General features: G+C 26.6%; 1 protein-coding gene and 1 non-coding gene across 2 annotated transcripts; one reads left to right on the top strand and one right to left on the bottom strand.

The window, feature by feature from the left end:
* The first annotated feature begins 2,778 nt into the window (after positions 1-2,778).
* Positions 2,779-2,896, top strand: LOC127286841 (5S ribosomal RNA). Its single transcript, XR_007843794.1, has one exon. It is a non-coding gene; the product is annotated as a 5S ribosomal RNA (ribosomal RNA).
* A 16,014-nt stretch (positions 2,897-18,910) lies between these two features.
* Positions 18,911-21,330, bottom strand: LOC127286789 (uncharacterized). Its single transcript, XM_051313368.1, has 4 exons — positions 20,823-21,330; positions 20,228-20,467; positions 19,823-19,987; positions 18,911-19,482 (listed from the first exon to the last, which is right to left on the bottom strand). Exons 1-4 carry the CDS (start codon positions 21,183-21,185, stop codon positions 19,057-19,059), a joined length of 1,194 nt encoding a protein of 397 aa, XP_051169325.1. The 5' UTR covers positions 21,186-21,330; the 3' UTR covers positions 18,911-19,056.
* Positions 21,331-21,632: the final 302 nt, after the last annotated feature.

The raw sequence follows: 21,632 nt of genomic DNA on the forward strand, positions 1-21,632 counted from the left end.
AAATCAATTTAATTTAAATTATTCTATTATATAATTACAATCATATCAGTTGATATAGTTAGCACGTGATCATTGTATTAGATAATTAAATTTAAGAATACGATGTCCCTTTTAATTTGGACAATATAACTATTCTTTCTTTTGTTTCAAAATTTATGTGATGTGGGTGATAATTATCTAAACATTTATGTTTACGGTCATTCAACCACATGTTTGAACTTATTAATTTTTCAGAACTGAAATAAGTCAGGGACAAATTTGATAAGAAAATAAATATAAATAAGTAAAATAGTATAATATATCCCCAGTGTGATGAGATTTAATAAATGCTTCAATCTGTATTAATTAGTTAAAGATATAAAATTTTTTATTAGAAACACCTCAATAATTATTTTAATCAACAACACATTTCTCCTTTAAGTGTAAAATATTATTTTTTTAATTTTAGAATACTTCAAGGAACTAGAGAAATTTGGTTCTCAATTCGTGACGGCGTTCAAACTAGTAATGGAAAGGAGAATTCTTATAAATTTGCACGTTTTCAAAATTTTTCTGAAGGAGGCGTTCAACTGTCAGGATGTGATAAATTGGAAAATAACGTCGATGACAATGAGCCCTGTTCTTCTGGTGGAAGATTTGAAAATCCATTGTACAAATCAAAAAGAGAGTACAAAAAGGAAATAAATATTGAAAGCACAAAGGAAATTGACTTTAATTCTCCAGTGAGTCTGATGACATTAAACAAACGAATAGAAGGAGAGAATTTGGAAGAATTGAAAATGACAAACGAAGAAATATCTGAAACCGAGCAATGATATACTTAATTTTTTAAATTTGTTTAAACTTTATTTATAGAAAAAGGAATATTTAATTGCAAACTAAAAGAAAATTATCTTTTTCTAGAAGTTTTAGAATATGGATATTAGAATTAGAATAAAAATATTTTTGACATTGTGTGAAAAGTCATTTTGTTTAATTTAATGCCTCTATTAATTATTTGATTCTCTATATATTTATTTTAATAAGCCACCACAGCACACTGAAACTTTAATGAAAATTTAGTAAATATTTACTAAATTTTCAGGAAAGTTTCAGTGTGCTGTGGGGGAGGACGAATTATAAATATTAAATTAAAAATTGTGTTGCAAAATTTAACAATTCACAAAAGTTTATTTTGTTTTCAATATATTAATTAACTTTTCTTTATTATTCTCGAAAATGATCTTTCAATATCAAAAATTTACTATATGAAATCACATTAAGGATTCGAGAAATGGAAAAATCTTATTAATAATAATTTAATATTGAAAATTAATATCTGTAATCCCTTTTGCTTCCTCGTGGAGGAAGCTATGTAGTCCTTTCGTTTATAAAACTTTTCAAAGTGGCGGAAACAAATTTTTTTCTTTATAGAAACATGTTATATGAGATCCTGATTAATTGTCCGGATGTATGTATGTGTGTGTGGATCCCTTTTTTCTTTAGAAGATAACTTTAAGGCCAAGTCCAAGTGAGGCAGCGCCATCTACATTGATACTAAAATTTTGGAAAATTTTTAACAGCCTTTTCTTGAAAACAAGATGGTAAAATGCTTTTTCCTTTATGGATAATTGATTATTGACAAGATATACACCAGCTAAAACTTTTTTTGAGTTAAAATAATAAAAAAATGTCATGTCAATAAATTAAATATGAGCACTTTTTTCACAAAAACTGTAACAGTACTTTCTCAGAAATTACAAACAAAAATGCAATTTCCATTTGGAAAATTAATAAACGCTGACAAAAACACGACCTAAGATTTACCAATCACGAAAATAAGAAAAAAAATTTTTTATTAAATATTTAACATATTGATACTGCTTTACTGATTGTGACAGCCCTTTGGTAGATTATGTATTTCAGGTGGTTAGCAACAGCGCCAATCTCCTCCTTTCGGCAAATCTGCGAAACGTCTGGTGACATATATAACCTGCCAAACGGCTGTCATAATGAGTTAAATATGTTATGTTAAAATACTTTTTTTTGTTATTTTCGTGATTGGTAAATCTTAGGTCGTGTATTTTTTAGCGTTTATTAATTTTCCAAATGGAAATTGCATTTTTTATTGTAATTTCTGAGAAAGTATTGTTACAGTTTTTGTGAAAAAAGTGCTCATATTTAATTTATTGATATGAAATTTTTTTTATTATTTTATTAACTCAAACAAAGTTTTAGCTGGTGTATATCTTGCCAATAATCAATTATCCATAAAGGAAAAAGCATTTTACCTTCTTGTTTTCAAGAAAAGGCTGTTGAAAATTTTCCAAAATTTTAGTTTCAATAAAGATGGCGCTGCCTCACTTGGACCTGGCCTTAACAGGTTTTAATGGATTTAGATAAAATTTGGTAGGCTCATTTATCATATTAATATCTCAAATCTGACCAAAGGATTTTGAAAAATACACAAAAAAAATGTTATCGTCTTTTTTCCAAAAATTTTTTTTTAATCGAAAAAATTTTTAAATAGAAAAATTTAAGATTATATATAATAAAATCGTATTCCTTACGTCAAGACGAATCGATCGATATATATAAAGTATACATTTGAGGTAAATTTAAAGAATTAATGAAAGTTAAAAAAATGTATTGGGCTGTCAATTTTTTTCTACACTTTTGAGTGTATTTTGTGCAAGAATATGCAATGAAATCGTCTGCCTAAGAAAAATTGAATTTTTTTATGATTGTGGTTGACTTAAGTAAAAAGTATTTGGACAATTTGTAAAACTTATATTTTCAGTCAACGCTCATTTCATGTTGTTACACTGGTTCTCGTCCGATCACCAAAGTTAAGCAACATTGAGCGCGGTTAGTACTTGGATGGGTGACCGCTTGGGAATACCGCGTAGTGTTGGCTTCCTTTTTTTTAATTTTTATAATTTAAAAGTTTACAACTTTATTGTTTATTACAATTATTTCTTTAATTAATTCTTAATATTTTGGAAAAAAATATTAATAAATTATTAATTTTTTTTTTACATAACACTGCTGATAAAAATAAGTTTTTTTTTTAAAATATTTTGAATCTTATCATTAATATTAATATTAATTAATATTATAATAATAAATGGGGTAAAATAATGTATCAAAAAAAAAAAAATTTTTTCACACGTGTTTATTATTTATAATAATTATTGTTATCAGACAAAAGTCATTCAAAATCGTTTTTCAATGATACGCACGTGATAAAATGATCACGTGACAAAAACTTATACATACAAGTCCCATATGTTACTCTATAGAATATAAATCCACGAATTATACACTATCCTTAAATGTGTATAAATATATATATATATATACTTTCCATACCTGATGAATAATAAATTCAAATACCTGATGGTAAAAGTTCACATTTACTCGAAAAAAAAAATTATTTTTTTTTCTCTACATTTCACATCATATATTTCACCTGTATTTAATAAAATATAATATTGCTTAGCGACATATATATATGTATATAAAATCATTAAATTCGTTATGTACAATAAGATACATAAATATCTCTGTATCGTAAAACATATGTACTAGAATGGTTCGTAAAATATTTCTCTTATTTGTTTCCTTTCTAATTTTTTAGCTACAAATTTTTGAAAAATATTGAAAATTTCCATCCAGGTTGAATTATTATCAATAAAATATAATATTACATTATTTTATTGTAGTAAAAAATATTTTTTTGTTTTTATAAAGTCTCTATGTAGAAAAGAAAATGAAATTTAAAAAAAAGAGAGTACTAAAAAATTTTTTAGAAAGGTAAAAAACTAAACCATTTTTGTACATTTAAATTCTGTCGATAAAAACATTTTTTTTTTATATAGAATATATAATATCATATATACGTAAAAGTATATAGAAATCTATATATATTTGTTTTAAAGATTTATATATATATATAAATATATTAAACTCTGTTCAGAAAGAGAATTAAAATAGATGTAACTATTACACTGTAAAAATAACAATTTCATAAGATTTTCTGCAAAAAAATCATTTTCTCAGTTTGTATACATATAATTTTTTTTTTCTTTCTTTAAATTCAAGACTATCAATATAATATTTTTGCACACTTTTTTCTTTCTAATCTGACAATAAAAATTCCATTGTCATTTGATTGCCAAGGTTTTTTTTTCTGATAGATAATATAAGAGGTAGTAAGATTCTGCTGTTTAATATTAAATTTTAGCAGATTTTCTTTTACAAATATTCTGACTTGGTCTGAATTAAAAATTCGCATAAATTGAAAATTTCCATCAATTTATTTGCAATTTTGAAAATTTTCAATCCAAAGTTCTTGTTTTTTATTATTATTAACAATATAATAATTATTATGCTAGGCAAGTATATTGACAAGAAAATAATTAATAATAATAATAATATAAAGAGAATATAATCTTTGGATTATTGGAGCGAGAAATGTGTATTATTTTTTTTTTTTTGCAAAGAAGATTATTTTTAGAATTGACTAAATGAAATATCGAAGACAAAAGTGATAATTGTGAGATATATATATTTTTTTTGCCTGCCTAGCTAAATTTCGATGTGCTCGCACTATTTAAACTCAATTTTTTTATATTGAGTGGAGATAATTTTTTTTACAAGCTATATAGATCATATTACAAACTAAATAAAAATACAACATATTTGACTGATTTGTGTAAATAAACGCATTGTGGAAATTAACAAAAAATTATTGTAATAATAATAATAATTATTATCGATTGAAAAATTCTAAAAATTATTTTTTTGCAAATGCAAGCCCTTTACTATAATAATTTCACTTAAATTGATATTGGAAGCACCACATTAAAAAATCGTAGATTTACGAAACTTATTTCTTAAATATAACAAAAAAAAAAGAATTTATAACGCTTAACAAAAAAAAATTTCTTACATTATTTTCTTTTGCTTTTTTTTCAATTGGAAATTATGAAAATCGACTAATTTTGATGTCAATAAAAAGATTTTAGAAAAAAGTCTTAATTAAAAAAAATATTAAAAATAGCAATTTTTTTTTTAATTTATAGGAAAATCAATTTTTTACAAAGAATACGAGACGGTTGATTTTTTTTTCAACAAAATTTAACAAATGAAAAATTTACAAAAACTTGTGAGATATTTTTTAAGATAAAAAAAAATAATTGCTCCCAATGGAGAAATAGAAAATAATTATAATTTTTTTTTTTGAATTAGAAGAATTTTGGAATTTTTACAAACATTAACGAATTTTATTCCTTTGATTTTGTTTTTTTACAAATTTTCTACAAAATTGAGAATTAAATGGAAATGCATGAAAAATAATTAAAGTTAAAAAGTAAAAAGTCTCAGAAAAGGCAAAAAAAGAAAAGTTTAAATTAAAATTAAAAAATTTTTTTTAGTTCAGAAAAAGTAAAAATTGTTATAAGGTCAAAAAAAAGTTTAAAAGAGTAAAAAAAAAATTGAAGTTCAGAAAAGGGAATTTTTTTCTTTTAGTCAAAAATACTGAAATTTTTCTAAGTTCAGAAGAAGGAATTTTTTTTTATTCTATTTTCAAAAATACTAAAATGAAATAAATTTTAAATAACGTTGAATTTTAAAAAAAATGAAGTTTATCTAAATTGTAAAATTAGAAAAAAAGTTTATTTTTAAATTAGTTTATTTTTTAATTTAGAAAATATTTTTACATTTTTCAACTTAGAAATTTTTTTACTTTCTTGAACATAAAAAATTTTTTTAGCTACTTTTTCATTTTTTTCAACTTAAAAGAAATCACAAAATATTATCTAACTCCAAAGTAGTAATTATTATTATTATTATTAATATTTAGTAATTTTTTACTCTTAAAAATTGATCAAAAATTGATCATTTTTCTATTCGAAAAAAATTTAATTTTTTTCCATTTCTCACTTTATCGAATGTTCTACCATTTTTTTTTAACATTACTTTTTTTTAAAAAAATCGATTTTCAGCAAAATATTTTTTTTCTATTATTTTTTAATGTTCGAATTTAATTATTTTTTTAAATTAAAACACATAAACCAAAAAACCAATTATTGCAATCTAAAAACAAAATTCTAAAATATAATTTTTTTTCAAAATCGAATTTGAAAAAAAAAATTATCTAAAAGAATACAATACGCCGCTTAAAATATAATTCACACATCTTTTTACACATACAATTATATCAAATGCAATCTGGACACACCTTATTTCAAATATATCTTATTTTTTAAAACTTAAAAAGAAAATGAAAAATAAAAAAATGTCCAAAAAAAAAAAAAATAGTTTCCTTTCGAGGAAAATATTAAACAAAAATAAAAGTAAATTAAAAATATTAATGGATAAATATAATTTCTTAACTTTTCGTGAAAAAAAAAATTGCAAATTTAAAATTAGAAATAAAATTTTCCTCATACTAAATACAATTTAACAATGTTCGTAATTTTTATTCTCCTACGTAATTTTTTCTTCTTAATTATTTTGTATTTTAAAGGAATATTCAACAACTATTGTATATAAATATTGTCATTGAAATAAAAAAAAAAATTGTAAAAAATATTTTCTAAATTTAAAAACATAGAAAATTTTTCTAAATTCGGAAAAAAAATTAAGAATTTAAGAAAAAATATTCCATTTTGAATCTTAGAAAATTTTTATATTCTTTGGAATTAAAAAATATTTTTTTTCAAATTCTGAAAAAAAATTTTATTTTCTTTGAAAAAAAAAATTTTTTTTGAAGAAAAAAAAAACTAATTTCGGATAATAAAAAATGAAATAATTAGTCATTTAATAAAAAAAAAATTTAACACGAAAAAATCGTTTTTCTAAAAATATCTTGACAATTTTTAGTTGTTGAATTTCTTTCTTTACACTCGTATTAGAGAATCACAAAAAAAAATTTAATTTCTTCGGTTTATAAAGTTCATCACACTTGTCACAAGTTAAGTTTAGTCTCTCTGATCATTTTTCTTTTTTTTTGAGACTGCATCACAAAATTATTTTCTAAAACGTAATGGAATGATTAAAAACAATCAATATGATTATATAAAAAAAAAAGATTCTATTATGCTACTTTTTAACAACATCATTTTTTTCAAAAGATTATTATTAAAAACACATAATTTTTCATACTCCCAAATCGGAGCAAAAAAAATGTCTCTTCCTTGTTTTTCAAAATTAGTACCGAAATTTTTTTTTTTTTTTTTTTGGTGTTAATTATTCAGTGAGAAAAATTCATAAATATAGTTGAAAAAATATTTTTCGAAAGAAATTATTTCTCTCGATTTAACTACCTAGTGGAAATTTCGTAATTTCTTTTTTTTTTATCAATCTTAATATATTTTTAGAAAAAATACACATTTTCTTTCAAATGTCACCAGCAAAAAAAAAATAAGCTAACAAATAAATTAAATTGATTACAAAATAAAAGTACCAACAATATCAAATATATAAAAAAAAAAAAAATTATTTCTGGTGACTATTTAATAATTTCAGTCTTTTTATTTTTCTTTAATTAATTTTTTTCAATATTAATTGATTTTAGTTAATTTTAATCAATTGGTTTTTTTAAAATTAATTTTAATTAATTATTTTTAATTAATTATATAATTTTATTTAAAATTTTCTTAATATTCAAAAGTGATTTCTCTTTTTTAAATCTAATTTATAATAAATGTGTGAGAAACTTCCATTAGGAAACTTTTCTTTCTTTTTTTTACGATTAAATTTATATAACAATTGATTTAATAAATTTTTTCTCTCTATATATTCATTTTTTTTTTGTAGTTGAAAAAATATGTTTTTTTTGTGATAAAGACACAAATACACACACACAAACACACACAAAAAGCGTCGTACATAATATATATATGTATAAGTTTTCAGTTTCTCATATTTAACGAGACCCTGTATGATGGAATCAGTCGAAACGGATGTTAATCCAAATTTACTCCATATTTTAAGTCTTAAAATTTAATAATATATTTTTTTGTCCAGTCAAGTTGAGAAAAAATGCAAATTACACTCTAATTTCGATTCGCTTTTTTTCGACATAAACTCTACATTTTTGGAGTAGAAATAAAGTACCTAAGTTTGTTACTAGAGAAATTTAATTACAATTAAAATCCACAAAAAATTTTTTTTTTTAATTTTGAAAAAATTCGTTTTTTTTTTTGAAAATTGTTACCTTCCATTAAATTTTTTGCATAAAAATAGTAGGAAGGAAGATAGTGTATAAAATTCCGAGTAATTTAAAAAAGATTCAACCCTGTAGCTAAAAATTTGACCGAGTTATGGCTGCCCCAAAAAAACCGTTTTTTCCCCTTATTTTATAAAAAAAAAAACGGTATTTTTCAGTTTTTCGATTTTAACGCTTCTTTTTATTATTTTCCAAAAAATTGTGAATAGAAAAATGAAAGCTGACTAAATTCCAAAAAACTGAAAAGTACCGGATTTTTGTAAAAAAAAAAAATCCGGGTTTTTTTTGTCAATTTTCGAGATACAGGGTTCAATTTTTTTTTAAATTACTTAGAATTTTGTACACTTTCTTTCTTGTAATAATTTCTTTTACGCTAAAATATAATGCGAGATAATAATTTGCAAAAAAAAGGTGATTTTTTGAACAAATAAAAATTTTGACAAATAAAAATTCGAAAAAATAGAAATTCTATAAAATGCAAATTCGAACAAATACGAATTTTTTGACAAATTAAAATTCGAACAAATAAAAATTATGACAAATTAAAATTCGAACAAATAAAAATTATGATAAATCAAAATTCGAAAAAATAAAAATTCTACGAAGTAAATATTCGTTTATTCAAAAATTAATTTAAAAGAAAATTAGAGAATTGAAAAAATTTTTTATCAAATATATAAAATTGTAATAAAAATAAATTAATCTTAGATATATTATTCATTTTAAAATCTCAGCAAATAATAATTCTATCAAATTTAAATTCCAATGAAATAAAAAAATCTGTAAAATGAAAATTTGTTGAAATAAAAATTCAGTAACATAAAAAAATTCGGATAAATGGAAATTCTGTTAAATATAGTAATTCGAAGAAATAAAAATTCGACTAAAAATAAATTCTACATAACAAAAATTCTGTCAAAAAATGAAAATTCTAAAAAATTAATTTCCGTTTTTTTTCATTCGTCCCACTTTATTTCTACCTCAAAATGAAGGGTTTAATGGATAAAAAATTCGGTTCCGAACTTTGAGAATCCAAAAATACTAACTTGACTGAATTATTTCGAATCGACGCTTATGAATAATTACTTTTTTTTAATAATTATTATTAGAATAAAAAAAAATTTTTTTTCTAAAAAAGAATTGTTTTCCAAACAAATTGTTACAAAAAAAATTCCTTTTATCATAAAATTCGAATAAAAAATACTTTCAAGTTCAATTTAAATATTTTTTTACCATAAAAAAAAAATGGAAAAATTAAGGCACTTTTGTAAAAAAATCAAATTTTTAAATATACAAGAACTGTAATTTATTTATTTATTTATTTAAATAAAAATTGTCTCTAAATTTAAAAAAAACGATAAAAATTTACTATTCGGACAATATTTAAATATTTAATTCAAGCGTCTCTTCAAAATCTAAAGGCTTTTTTTTCAATTCACAAAGAAAAAAAAACAAGAAAATAAAACAGAAGATAGAAATTTTTCTCCAAGTGCTTTAAAAATCTCAAAAAAAAAAATCAAATAACAATATAAATTGAAAAAAAGAAATCGAGCTAGATAATTATATTAAAAAATAATAAGCATATTCTTTGGACATTTCTTCTTCTCGGCGCACAATATTTTTTTCTTTTTGTTTTCTATTCAATATTGCACAGAAATAAATACGGGAACGCAAAAGCGATGATTTGCGTCTCGCACAATACGCGACATTCCAATTCTTGGAATTTTCTTTTCATTATTTAATGAGGATGCGCTTTTACAATTGACTCTAATATACACAAATGACGATAACTGATGATGATAAAACTAACAAGAATATAAGCAAAATAGACGAGGTTTTTAGGGCCGTCGGCGTCGACAAATTTATTTATATATTTATAAGTAGGTAGTCAGCCTATTAAAAGGAAGATACTGATCTTCTATCGTCATCATCATCATCATCATCATCATCGTTAAGGAATGAAATACTAAAAGTTATAATTAAGGTCGTATTGATGATGACGATGATGACGATGATGATGCTTTTCATCAGTTTTGAAATGAAACTAGGAAGACTGTAGTTGCAAAAGTGCTTGAAGGCGGTGTAATTCCTTCAGTAATTCACGATTTGTATCCTCAAGGTCGGTCAGTCTGTCTCTGTAGGAGGAATTCTCATTTGTTAAAACTGTTACTCTCCTCTCGAGGCCATCCAAATATTCTTTCTTCTTTCTACGCGATTCTTGTGCTGATATCTAGAAAAAAAAGCAGAATTTTTATTTTTTTTCCTTTTGTTGTTATTATTGAATAATTTACAAGCGAATTCATAAATATTATATATCCCGAGGAAACTAGAAATCTACAAACACATACAAAATAATAGAGATTTCATTATAGAAAATAATGATAGAGGAATAAACTGCATAGTAAATAACAATTAACAGGCTTTAAAGGGGCGCATGAATATTCCATAAAAATCATTAGCTAGAATTTTCATTTCGAATTTCATTTGTCGTAATTATTTTTTAAGGATAATTTTTATTTATTCAAATTAGTATTTTGCAGAATTTTCATTAAAACGATTTTCTATATTACAAAATTTTTATATAATCAAAAAAATTCCCCTCACAGAATTTTTATATTTGTTCGAATTTTTATTTTGTCAGAATTTTTAATTTACTCAAATTTTCATTTAACGTAATAGACATTTTAAAGAATTTTTATTGGTCAGAATTTTATTGCATAGAATTTTCATTTTATTCTTTCAAATGAATTTTCATTTGTTCGAATTATTATTTCATATAATTTTCATATAACCGATTTTTCGTATTACAGAATTTTTAATTTAACCGAAAAATCATTTAACAGAAACAAATTCGGAAAATTTTCGAAAAATTAAATTTGCGTTATAATCGCTCGGGATTACCACCAAAAAAATAGTCAAAATGTTCTGAACAAAAAATGTATGGCGCACTTTTTGATTGGTCCAGCGGATGCTGAGCTACACTCAAATAAATATCCGAAACCGAAAAATTTTTCGAAATTTTTCCGAATTTGTTTTCTAGTGTAGCTCAGCATCCGCTGGACCAATCAAAAAGTGCGCCATACATTTTTTGTTCAGAACATTTTGACTATTATTTTTGGTGGTAATCCTGAGCGAATATAACGCAAATTTAATTTTTCGAAAATTTTCTGAATTTGTTTTCTAGTGTAGCTCAGCATACGCTGTACCAATCAAAAAGTGCGCCATACATTTTTTGTTTAAAACTTTTTCCCTATTTTGTTGGTGGTATCCTAGAGCGATTATCTCGAAAATTTAATTTTTCGAAAATTTTTCGGAAAATTATTTGAGTGTTTCTCAGCATCCGCTGGACCAATCAAAAAGTGCGCCATACATTTTTTGATCAGAACATTTTGACTATTTTTTAGGTGGTAATCCCGAGCGATTATAACGCAAATTTAATTTTTCGAAATTTTTCCGAATTTGTTTTCTAGTGTAGCTCAGCATCCGCTGGACCAATCAAAAAGTGCTCCATACATTTTTTGTTCAAGACTCCCGGGTTAAGACTTTGGCGGTATTCCCGATCAATTATCTCGCAAATTTAATTTTTCGAAAATTTTTCGGATATTTATTTGAGTGTAGCTCAGCATCCGCTGGACCAATCAAAAAGTGCGCCATACATTTTTTGTTCAGAACATTTTGACTATTTTTTTGGTGGTAATCCTGAGCGATTATAACGCAAATTTAATTTTTCGAAAATTTTTCGGAAATTTATTTGAGTGTAGCTCAGCATCCGCTGGACCAATCAAAAAGTGCGCCATACATTTTTTGTTCGCTACTTTTTGCTAAAAACTTTTGGCGGTATTCCCGAACGATTATCTCGCAAATTTAATTTTTCGAAAATTTTTCCAAAATATTTTTGAGTGTAGCTCAGCATCCGCTGGACCAATCAAAAAGTGCGCTATACATTTTTTGTTCGAGACTTTCTGCTCAATTTTTTGGCATTATTCCCAAGTCATTATCTGGCAAATTTTTTTTTTCGAAATTTTTTTCCCAGTTTTAGTGAGTGTAGCTCAGCATCCGCTGGACCAATCAAAAAGTGCGCCATACATTTTTGTTCGAAACTTTTTCCCTATTTTATTGGTGGTATCCCAGAGCGATTATCTTGCAAATTTATATTTTTCTAAATTTTTTCCAAATTTGTTTTCTGGTGTAGCTCAGCATCCGCTGGACCAATCAAAAAGTGCGCCATACATTTTTTGTTCAGAACTTTCTTCTAACTACTTTGGTGGTATTCCGGAGCGATTATCTCGAAAATTTAATTTTTCTAAATTTTTTCCAAATTTGTTTTCTGGTGTAGCTCAGCATCCGATGGACCAATCAAAAAGTGCGCCATACATTTTTTGTTCGAAACTCTTTCCCTATTTTCTTGGTGGTATCCCAGAGCGATTATCTCGAAAATTTAATTTTTCTAAATTTTTTCCAAATTTGTTTTCTGGTGTAGCTCAGCATCCGCTGGACCAATCAAAAAGTGCGCCATACATTTTTTGTTCGAGACTTTTTGCTCAATTTTTTGGCATTATTCCCGAGTAATTATCTGGAAAATTTTTTTTTCGAAATTTTTTTCCCAGTTTTAGTGAGTGTAGCTCAGCATCCGCTGGACCAATCAAAAAGTGCGCCATACATTTTTTGTTCGCTACTTTTTGCTAAAGACTTTGGCGGTATACCCGAACGATTATCTCGCAAATTTTATTTTTCGAAAATTTTTCCAAAATATTTTTGAGTGTAACTCAGCATCCGCTGGACCAATCAAAAAGTGCGCCATACGTTTTTTGTTCAAGACTTTTTGCTCAATTTTTTGGCATTATTACCGAGTCATTATCTGGCAAATTTTTTTTTTCCAAATTTTTTTTCCAGTTTTAGTGAGTGTAGCTCAGCATCCGCTGGACCAATCAAAAAGTGCGCCATACATTTTTTGTTTAAAACTTTTTCCCTATTTTGTTGGTGGTATCCTAGAGCGATTATCTCGCAAATTTAATTTTTCTAAATTTGTTTTCTGGTGTAGCTCAGCATCCGCTGGACCAATCAAAAAGTGCGCTATACATTTTTTGTTCGCTACTTTTTGCTAAAGGCTTTGGCGGTATTCCCGAACGATTATCTCGAAAATTTAATTTTCCTAAATTTTTTTCAAATTTGTTTTCTGGTGTAGCTCAGCATCCGATGGACCAATCAAAAATTGCGCCATACATTTTTTGTTCAGAACTTTCTTCTAACTACTTTGGTGTTATTCCGGAGCGATTTTCTCGAAAATTTAATTTTTCTAAATTTTTTCGGATATTTATTTGAGTGTAGCTCAGCATCCGCTGGACCAATCAAAAAGTGCGCCATACATTTTTTGTTCAGAACATTTTGACTATTATTTTTGGTGGTAATCCTGAGCGAATATAACGCAAATTTAATTTTTCGAAAATTTTCTGAATTTGTTTTCTAGTGTAGCTCAGCATACGCTGTACCAATCAAAAAGTGCGCCATACATTTTTTGTTCAGAACTTTCTTCTAACTACTTTTGCGGTATTGCCGAACGATTATCTCGAAAATTTAATTTTTCGAAAATTTTTCGGAAAATTATTTGAGTGTTTCTCAGCATCCGCTGGACCAATCAAAAAGTGCGCCATACATTTTTTGATCAGAACATTTTGACTATTTTTTAGGTGGTAATCCCGAGCGATTATAACGCAAATTTAATTTTTCGAAATTTTTCCGAATTTGTTTTCTAGTGTAGCTCAGCATCCGCTGGACCAATCAAAAAGTGCGCTATACATTTTTTGTTCGCTACTTTTTGCTAAAGGCTTTGGCGGTATTCCCGAACGATTATCTCGAAAATTTAATTTTCCTAAATTTTTTTCAAATTTGTTTTCTGGTGTAGCTCAGCATCCGATGGACCAATCAAAAAGTGCGCCATACATTTTTTGTTCGAAACTCTTTCCCTATTTTCTTGGTGGTATCCCAGAGCGATTATCTCGAAAATTTAATTTTTCTAAATTTTTTCCAAATTTGTTTTCTGGTGTAGCTCAGCATCCGCTGGACCAATCAAAAAGTGCGCCATACATTTTTTGTTCGAGACTTTTTGCTCAATTTTTTGGCATTATTCCCGAGTAATTATCTGGAAAATTTTTTTTTCGAAATTTTTTTCCCAGTTTTAGTGAGTGTAGCTCAGCATCCGCTGGACCAATCAAAAAGTGCGCCATACATTTTTTGTTCGCTACTTTTTGCTAAAGACTTTGGCGGTATACCCGAACGATTATCTCGCAAATTTTATTTTTCGAAAATTTTTCCAAAATATTTTTGAGTGTAACTCAGCATCCGCTGGACCAATCAAAAAGTGCGCCATACGTTTTTTGTTCAAGACTTTTTGCTCAATTTTTTGGCATTATTACCGAGTCATTATCTGGCAAATTTTTTTTTTCCAAATTTTTTTTCCAGTTTTAGTGAGTGTAGCTCAGCATCCGCTGGACCAATCAAAAAGTGCGCCATACATTTTTTGTTTAAAACTTTTTCCCTATTTTGTTGGTGGTATCCTAGAGCGATTATCTCGCAAATTTAATTTTTCTAAATTTGTTTTCTGGTGTAGCTCAGCATCCGCTGGACCAATCAAAAAGTGCGCTATACATTTTTTGTTCGCTACTTTTTGCTAAAGGCTTTGGCGGTATTCCCGAACGATTATCTCGAAAATTTAATTTTCCTAAATTTTTTTCAAATTTGTTTTCTGGTGTAGCTCAGCATCCGATGGACCAATCAAAAAGTGCGCCATACATTTTTTGTTCAGAACATTTTGACTATTATTTTTGGTGGTAATCCTGAGCGAATATAACGCAAATTTAATTTTTCGAAAATTTTCTGAATTTGTTTTCTAGTGTAGCTCAGCATACGCTGTACCAATCAAAAAGTGCGCCATACATTTTTTGTTCAGAACTTTCTTCTAACTACTTTTGCGGTATTGCCGAACGATTATCTCGAAAATTTAATTTTTCGAAAATTTTTCGGAAAATTATTTGAGTGTTTCTCAGCATCCGCTGGACCAATCAAAAAGTGCGCCATACATTTTTTGATCAGAACATTTTGACTATTTTTTAGGTGGTAATCCCGAGCGATTATAACGCAAATTTAATTTTTCGAAATTTTTCCGAATTTGTTTTCTAGTGTAGCTCAGCATCCGCTGGACCAATCAAAAAGTGCTCCATACATTTTTTGTTCAAGACTCCCGGGTTAAGACTTTGGCGGTATTCCCGATCAATTATCTCGCAAATTTAATTTTTCGAAAATTTTTCGGATATTTATTTGAGTGTAGCTCAGCATCCGCTGGACCAATCAAAAAGTGCGCCATACATTTTTTGTTCAGAACATTTTGACTATTTTTTTGGTGGTAATCCTGAGCGATTATAACGCAAATTTAATTTTTGAAAATTTTTCGGAAATTTATTTGAGTGTAGCTCAGCATCCGCTGGACCAATCAAAAAGTGCGCCATACATTTTTTGTTCGCTACTTTTTGCTAAAAACTTTGGCGGTATTCCCGAACGATTATCTCGCAAATTTAATTTTTCGAAAATTTTTCCAAAATATTTTTGAGTGTAGCTCAGCATCCGCTGGACCAATCAAAAAGTGCGCTATACATTTTTTGTTCGAGACTTTCTGCTCAATTTTTTGGCATTATTCCCAAGTCATTATCTGGCAAATTTTTTTTTTCGAAATTTTTTTCCCAGTTTTAGTGAGTGTAGCTCAGCATCCGCTGGACCAATCAAAAAGTGCGCCATACATTTTTGTTCGAAACTTTTTCCCTATTTTATTGGTGGTATCCCAGAGCGATTATCTTGCAAATTTATATTTTTCTAAATTTTTTCCAAATTTGTTTTCTGGTGTAGCTCAGCATCCGCTGGACCAATCAAAAAGTGCGCCATACATTTTTTGTTCAGAACTTTCTTCTAACTACTTTGGTGGTATTCCGGAGCGATTATCTCGAAAATTTAATTTTTCTAAATTTTTTCCAAATTTGTTTTCTGGTGTAGCTCAGCATCCGATGGACCAATCAAAAAGTGCGCCATACATTTTTGTTCGAAACTCTTTCCCTATTTTCTTGGTGGTATCCCAGAGCGATTATCTCGCAAATTTAATTTTTCTAAATTTTTTCCAAATTTGTTTTCTGGTGTAGCTCAGCATCCGCTGGACCAATCAAAAATTGCGCCATACATTTTTTGTTCAGAACTTTCTTCTAACTACTTTGGTGGTATTCCGGAGCGATTATCTCGAAAATTTAATTTTTCTAAATTTTTTCCAAATTTGTTTTCTGGTGTAGCTCAGCATCCGATGGACCAATCAAAAAGTGCTCCATACATTTTTTGTTCGAAACTCTTTCCCTATTTTCTTGGTGGTATCCCAGAGCGATTATCTCGAAAATTTAATTTTTCTAAATTTTTTCCAAATTTGTTTTCTGGTGTAGCTCAGCATCCGCTGGACCAATCAAAAAGTGCGCCATACATTTTTTGTTCGAGACTTTTTGCTCAATTTTTTGGCATTATTCCCGAGTAATTATCTGGAAAATTTTTTTTTCGAAATTTTTTCCCAGTTTTAGTGAGTGTAGCTCAGCATCCGCTGGACCAATCAAAAAGTGCGCCATACATTTTTTGTTCGCTACTTTTTGCTAAAGACTTTGGCGGTATACCCGAACGATTATCTCGCAAATTTTATTTTTCGAAAATTTTTCCAAAATATTTTTGAGTGTAACTCAGCATCCGCTGGACCAATCAAAAAGTGCGCCATACGTTTTTTGTTCAAGACTTTTTGCTCAATTTTTTGGCATTATTACCGAGTCATTATCTGGCAAATTTTTTTTTTCCAAATTTTTTTTCCAGTTTTAGTGAGTGTAGCTCAGCATCCGCTGGACCAATCAAAAAGTGCGCCATACATTTTTTGTTTAAAACTTTTTCCCTATTTTGTTGGTGGTATCCTAGAGCGATTATCTCGCAAATTTAATTTTTCTAAATTTGTTTTCTGGTGTAGCTCAGCATCCGCTGGACCAATCAAAAAGTGCGCTATACATTTTTTGTTCGCTACTTTTTGCTAAAGGCTTTGGCGGTATTCCCGAACGATTATCTCGAAAATTTAATTTTCCTAAATTTTTTTCAAATTTGTTTTCTGGTGTAGCTCAGCATCCGATGGACCAATCAAAAATTGCGCCATACATTTTTTGTTCAGAACTTTCTTCTAACTACTTTGGTGTTATTCCGGAGCGATTTTCTCGAAAATTTAATTTTTCTAAATTTTTTCTAAATTTGTTTTCTAGTGTAGCTCAGCATCCGATGGACCAATCAAAAAGTGCGCCATACATTTTTTGTTCGCTACTTTTTGCTAAAGACTTTGGCGGTATTCCCGAACGATTATCTCGCAAATTTAATTTTTCGTAAATTTTTCCAAAATATTTTTGAGTGTAGCTCAGCATCCGCTGGACCAATCAAAAAGTGCGCTATACATTTTTTGTTCGAGAGTTTTTGCTCATTTATTGGTGGTATTATATTAGAATTATGTGGAATTTATTTAGTTTCCCATCTATCTTATTTAGATTACTTTGAAAAAGTGGAAATATAAGATATTAAATGGAATTAAAATATTTTAATTTCGTATTCAAATATGAGATATCTTTAATTTTTTTCTATTCCAGACTACTTCCCGGGATGACGAAGAATTTAAAAAATCACAAAATTTATTTAGACTTATAAAATAATACATTTTTTGGCCAATATTTCAGTTTAACAAATAAAAGATTTGCTTTTGATAAAAAAATTACTGAAATTATTTAATTAAAGGAAAAAAAGTGCTGCCACCTACCTTCTAAAAAGCGCGGTTATAATGATTTTATCGACAAATGTTCATAATAAACTGTAATACATTGATATTAATAAAAACATTAAATTTTTATAATTATTTAACAATAATCATCATAAAAAACATAAACCTTATTGTTTCAATTATTTAACTATATAATTTATCATTTTTTATATATTTGAGACAAAATTTCAATCTTATCCTCGTGTTCCACGAATGCTCCGCCAATTTCGTGGAGCATTCGCATCTTGATTCGCATCATGCAATGTGCCATCAGGGAACATTTGCGTAGTACTGAAATTTACCGTCTGGGGCAGCACCTGACGGCTACAAAAAAATTTCTCATTTTATTTCCTGACGTTGTTTATTGTAATGAATTTTCATTTTCTTGTTCGTAAATGAAAGTACAACATTTCAGGATAACTGGTATTTTTTTGATAGACAATTACTGCTTGCTATATTGCGGAACACCATTAAATACACTTTTCGGAAAAAATTATGTTGAGTTAAAATCTTTTGTTTATAATAATTATTTTTGTAAAATTTTTGACTGTTAGAGCAGACAAAAATCATAATGTTTATCCAATCTTCTAAAATTGTTTGAAATTAATTTTTATTAAAAAAATTTGGTTTTAATTGAAAATTATTTTTCAGTTTTGAGGTTATGTTAGGGCTTCCACTGTCCTTAAGGCCAGGTCCAAGTCGTGTCAGCTGTTCCATTGAAACTTCAAAGGAACAGCTGACTCGACTTGGACTTGGCCTTAAAATAATTTTTTCAAGCTCCAGCACCGTTATTTAAAAGCAAAAAATTATTTTTATGTAAATAATTTACTACATTTTTTTCCCTTAAAATTAACTTTTATTAGAAACGTTATTTGTTCAAATTTCTCGAAATAACAAAATATTGAATAATTACATTATATGTATCTAATAATAATAATAATAATAACTAAAAAAATTTTATGATATAAATACAAAAAACAGAAAATTATAAATAATTTCTGTCTACCATCAATTTCAACGAATCTCTCATTGTAGTGTAATAGAGTTTATTAGTTTTCAAAAGTTCAGGAAGAGTTTTTAAATAATCAAGATTATAAAGTGGCTGTGGATTATCTCCCATTTGGGCAGTTATTAAATGAAGATCAATGAGACACATACAAGCGCCAAAACTTCCAAAACGTTGAAGATGTTCCAAAAGTGCTTCAAATGGATAAATTTTCTCAACATCACAACTCAATGTCTTTAATAATTGAGATAATGAATTATGATAATGATATAATAATTCATCAAAATATTTTTCTTTTACCTCCTGATTGAGGCAGGTAAAAAATGTATAAAGAATATCAATTGCTGGCGAAGCAAATCTTTGCAGTTGAAAATCAAGAAAACGAATATCTTCCGGCTCTAATTTCTAAAAAGAAATATATTTTTTAATTTTTTTTTCAATTGTAGATTCTATTTTTATTATCAGGAATTAAAGTAATTTTTTTTTTTTAACCAAGGGTGCAAAATTAAAATTTTTGAGCCTAAGATGAAAAATGTAAAATTGATTTTTTTAACCCTAGGGATTAAAATATCGATTTTTGAGCCTAGGATTAAAAATTGTCTCTTTTAACTCTAGGGTTAAAAATGGTAATTTTTGATTCTAGGGCATAAAATTGCTCTCATTTCAAATTTAGATAATAATAATCCAAAAAATACTTAAAATTATAAAGAAATATTTTAGATTTTCACATATATCTATATCTTACTTCATTATATTTGAATAAAATATTAAGCGTCCATAAATCACCATGATTAAGAGTGGAATATGGTTCTGAATTTTTACTATCACATGAATAATCAATCATTTTTTGTGCATTTTTCCTAAGTTGTTGAATTTTTTCAATATAATGTTTATCTTCATTTTCTAAAGCCTGTAATCATAAGATAATTTAATTTTTCATCTATATAAACTATAATTAACCTGAATATTAAGAAAACAGGTAAAATAAATTTTTTTCTACTCTCTAAATTTTAATTAGTAACAATTTTAACTAATTTAAAGTAGTGACTCACTTTTTGATTTTTAAATTTTAATAAAATTTTACTATCAAAAGCAAAAATTGAGTCACCAATTCGTTTTCGTAATGTTCAACACACACACACGCACACACCTTAAGTGCAACTTCCATGAGTGCATCAATTTGTTTTTCATAACAGTTGGTCTTAAAAAATAATGGTTCTTTTATTTTTCGAAAATTTTCAAATTCTTTAGGTTTTTTATCGCGAAGAGCAAAACTGTATGCATGAAATCTACCAAGATGTTGAGCTACAAGAACAGCATGAGGATAATCCAATAATTTTGTTTCTTTTAATACAAATCCCTCAGTCCTCAAGTCTTCCAAAATTAAAATCTAAATATATTATATAATTTTTTAAAATCAATAAATAAATTCATAAAAATTTATTTTGTAATTTAGGGACACATGATTATGTTCTAAAAATCATTAGTTTGAACTTTCATTTTATGGAATTTCATTTGTCATATAATTATTTTTGAGCCAAATTTTTATCGAATTACTATTTTGCAGGTGAAAATTCTAATAAATAAATAAAAATTCGGCTCAAAAATAATTATATGACAAATGAAATTCCATAAAATGAAAATTCTAACTAATGATTTTTAGAGCATAATCATGCGTCCCATAATTTAATAAAAAAAAATTAATATAATTAAAAGAAATAATTTCAATGAAATAAAATAAATACCTCGTTTTTTGGTGTTTTACAACCTTTATAATAAAAAGGAACGTCATTAAATGTCATATTAAAATCTTTTAGTAAATTAACAAAAAGTGGTAGTCTCTCTTCGTAAAATGCAATTTCATTAAGAAACATATCGTCAATTTTAGAAAAAACTCTCATTTTTTCATCAATTGGAAAACATTTTACAACTAAATTTAATTCTTTATTTTCGTTATTTTTCTTGGCATTAATATTTACACGATATAATGAACCCAAAAAATTATCTCCATCCTTGCTGGCATTTGAAAATTTTAATATTGAATTAGAATAATTGTTATCACTTAAAAAAAGTTGAATTTGTTTTTTAACAAAATCCGGTGGTTCCATTTTGATAATAATATTTAAAAAAAAAAAAAAAAAAAGATGATAAAAAGTTACGCAAATGTGTTTTAAGTACACTTGCACTTGCCATACACTCTGTGATGGACTAGAGTTTATTCACTGTTGAGATGTCTGTATAGCTCATGATAAAAGAACGTGTGTAGGCTTTTATCAAATATAATTACGCACTGCCTTGTCCCCGACCTTCTTTTACATTGGCATAGATTATATACTTAAATTATTATAAAATTATTAAGTATAATAATCTTTTTAATCACATACTGAATAAAATGGGATAAGATTGGAAATTTCCATTTTTTTTATTTGAAAAAAAGCGAAACATTTACCTCTCTCTCTCTCTCCATTCTTGTGTAATATAATTTATGAAAATATAAAAAAAAATTATAAAAATTTAGTTTTTATTTTTTTATTAAATTGGATTTAAATTAAATT

The sequence above is a fragment of the Leptopilina boulardi genome, unplaced genomic scaffold, assembly GCF_019393585.1.
Source record: "Leptopilina boulardi isolate dan_hultmark-lab unplaced genomic scaffold, ZJU_Lbou_2.1 LbouV2_362, whole genome shotgun sequence".
In the NCBI taxonomy this organism is placed as follows: domain Eukaryota; kingdom Metazoa; phylum Arthropoda; class Insecta; order Hymenoptera; family Figitidae; genus Leptopilina; species Leptopilina boulardi.

What these genes read in the sequence shown, in the direction of transcription:
- LOC127286789 (XM_051313368.1), bottom strand. Translation starts at nt 21,185, where the DNA reads ATGGAACCACCGGATTTTGTTAAAAAACAAATTCAACTTTTTTTAAGT. An exon ending in GTAAAACACCAAAAAACGAG is followed by an intron (nt 20,468 to 20,822) that starts GTATTTATTTTA and finishes TAATATATTTAG; the next exon opens with ATTTTAATTTTGGAAGACTT. An exon ending in TCATGGAAGTTGCACTTAAG is followed by an intron (nt 19,988 to 20,227) that starts GTGTGTGCGTGT and finishes TTATGATTACAG; the next exon opens with GCTTTAGAAAATGAAGATAA.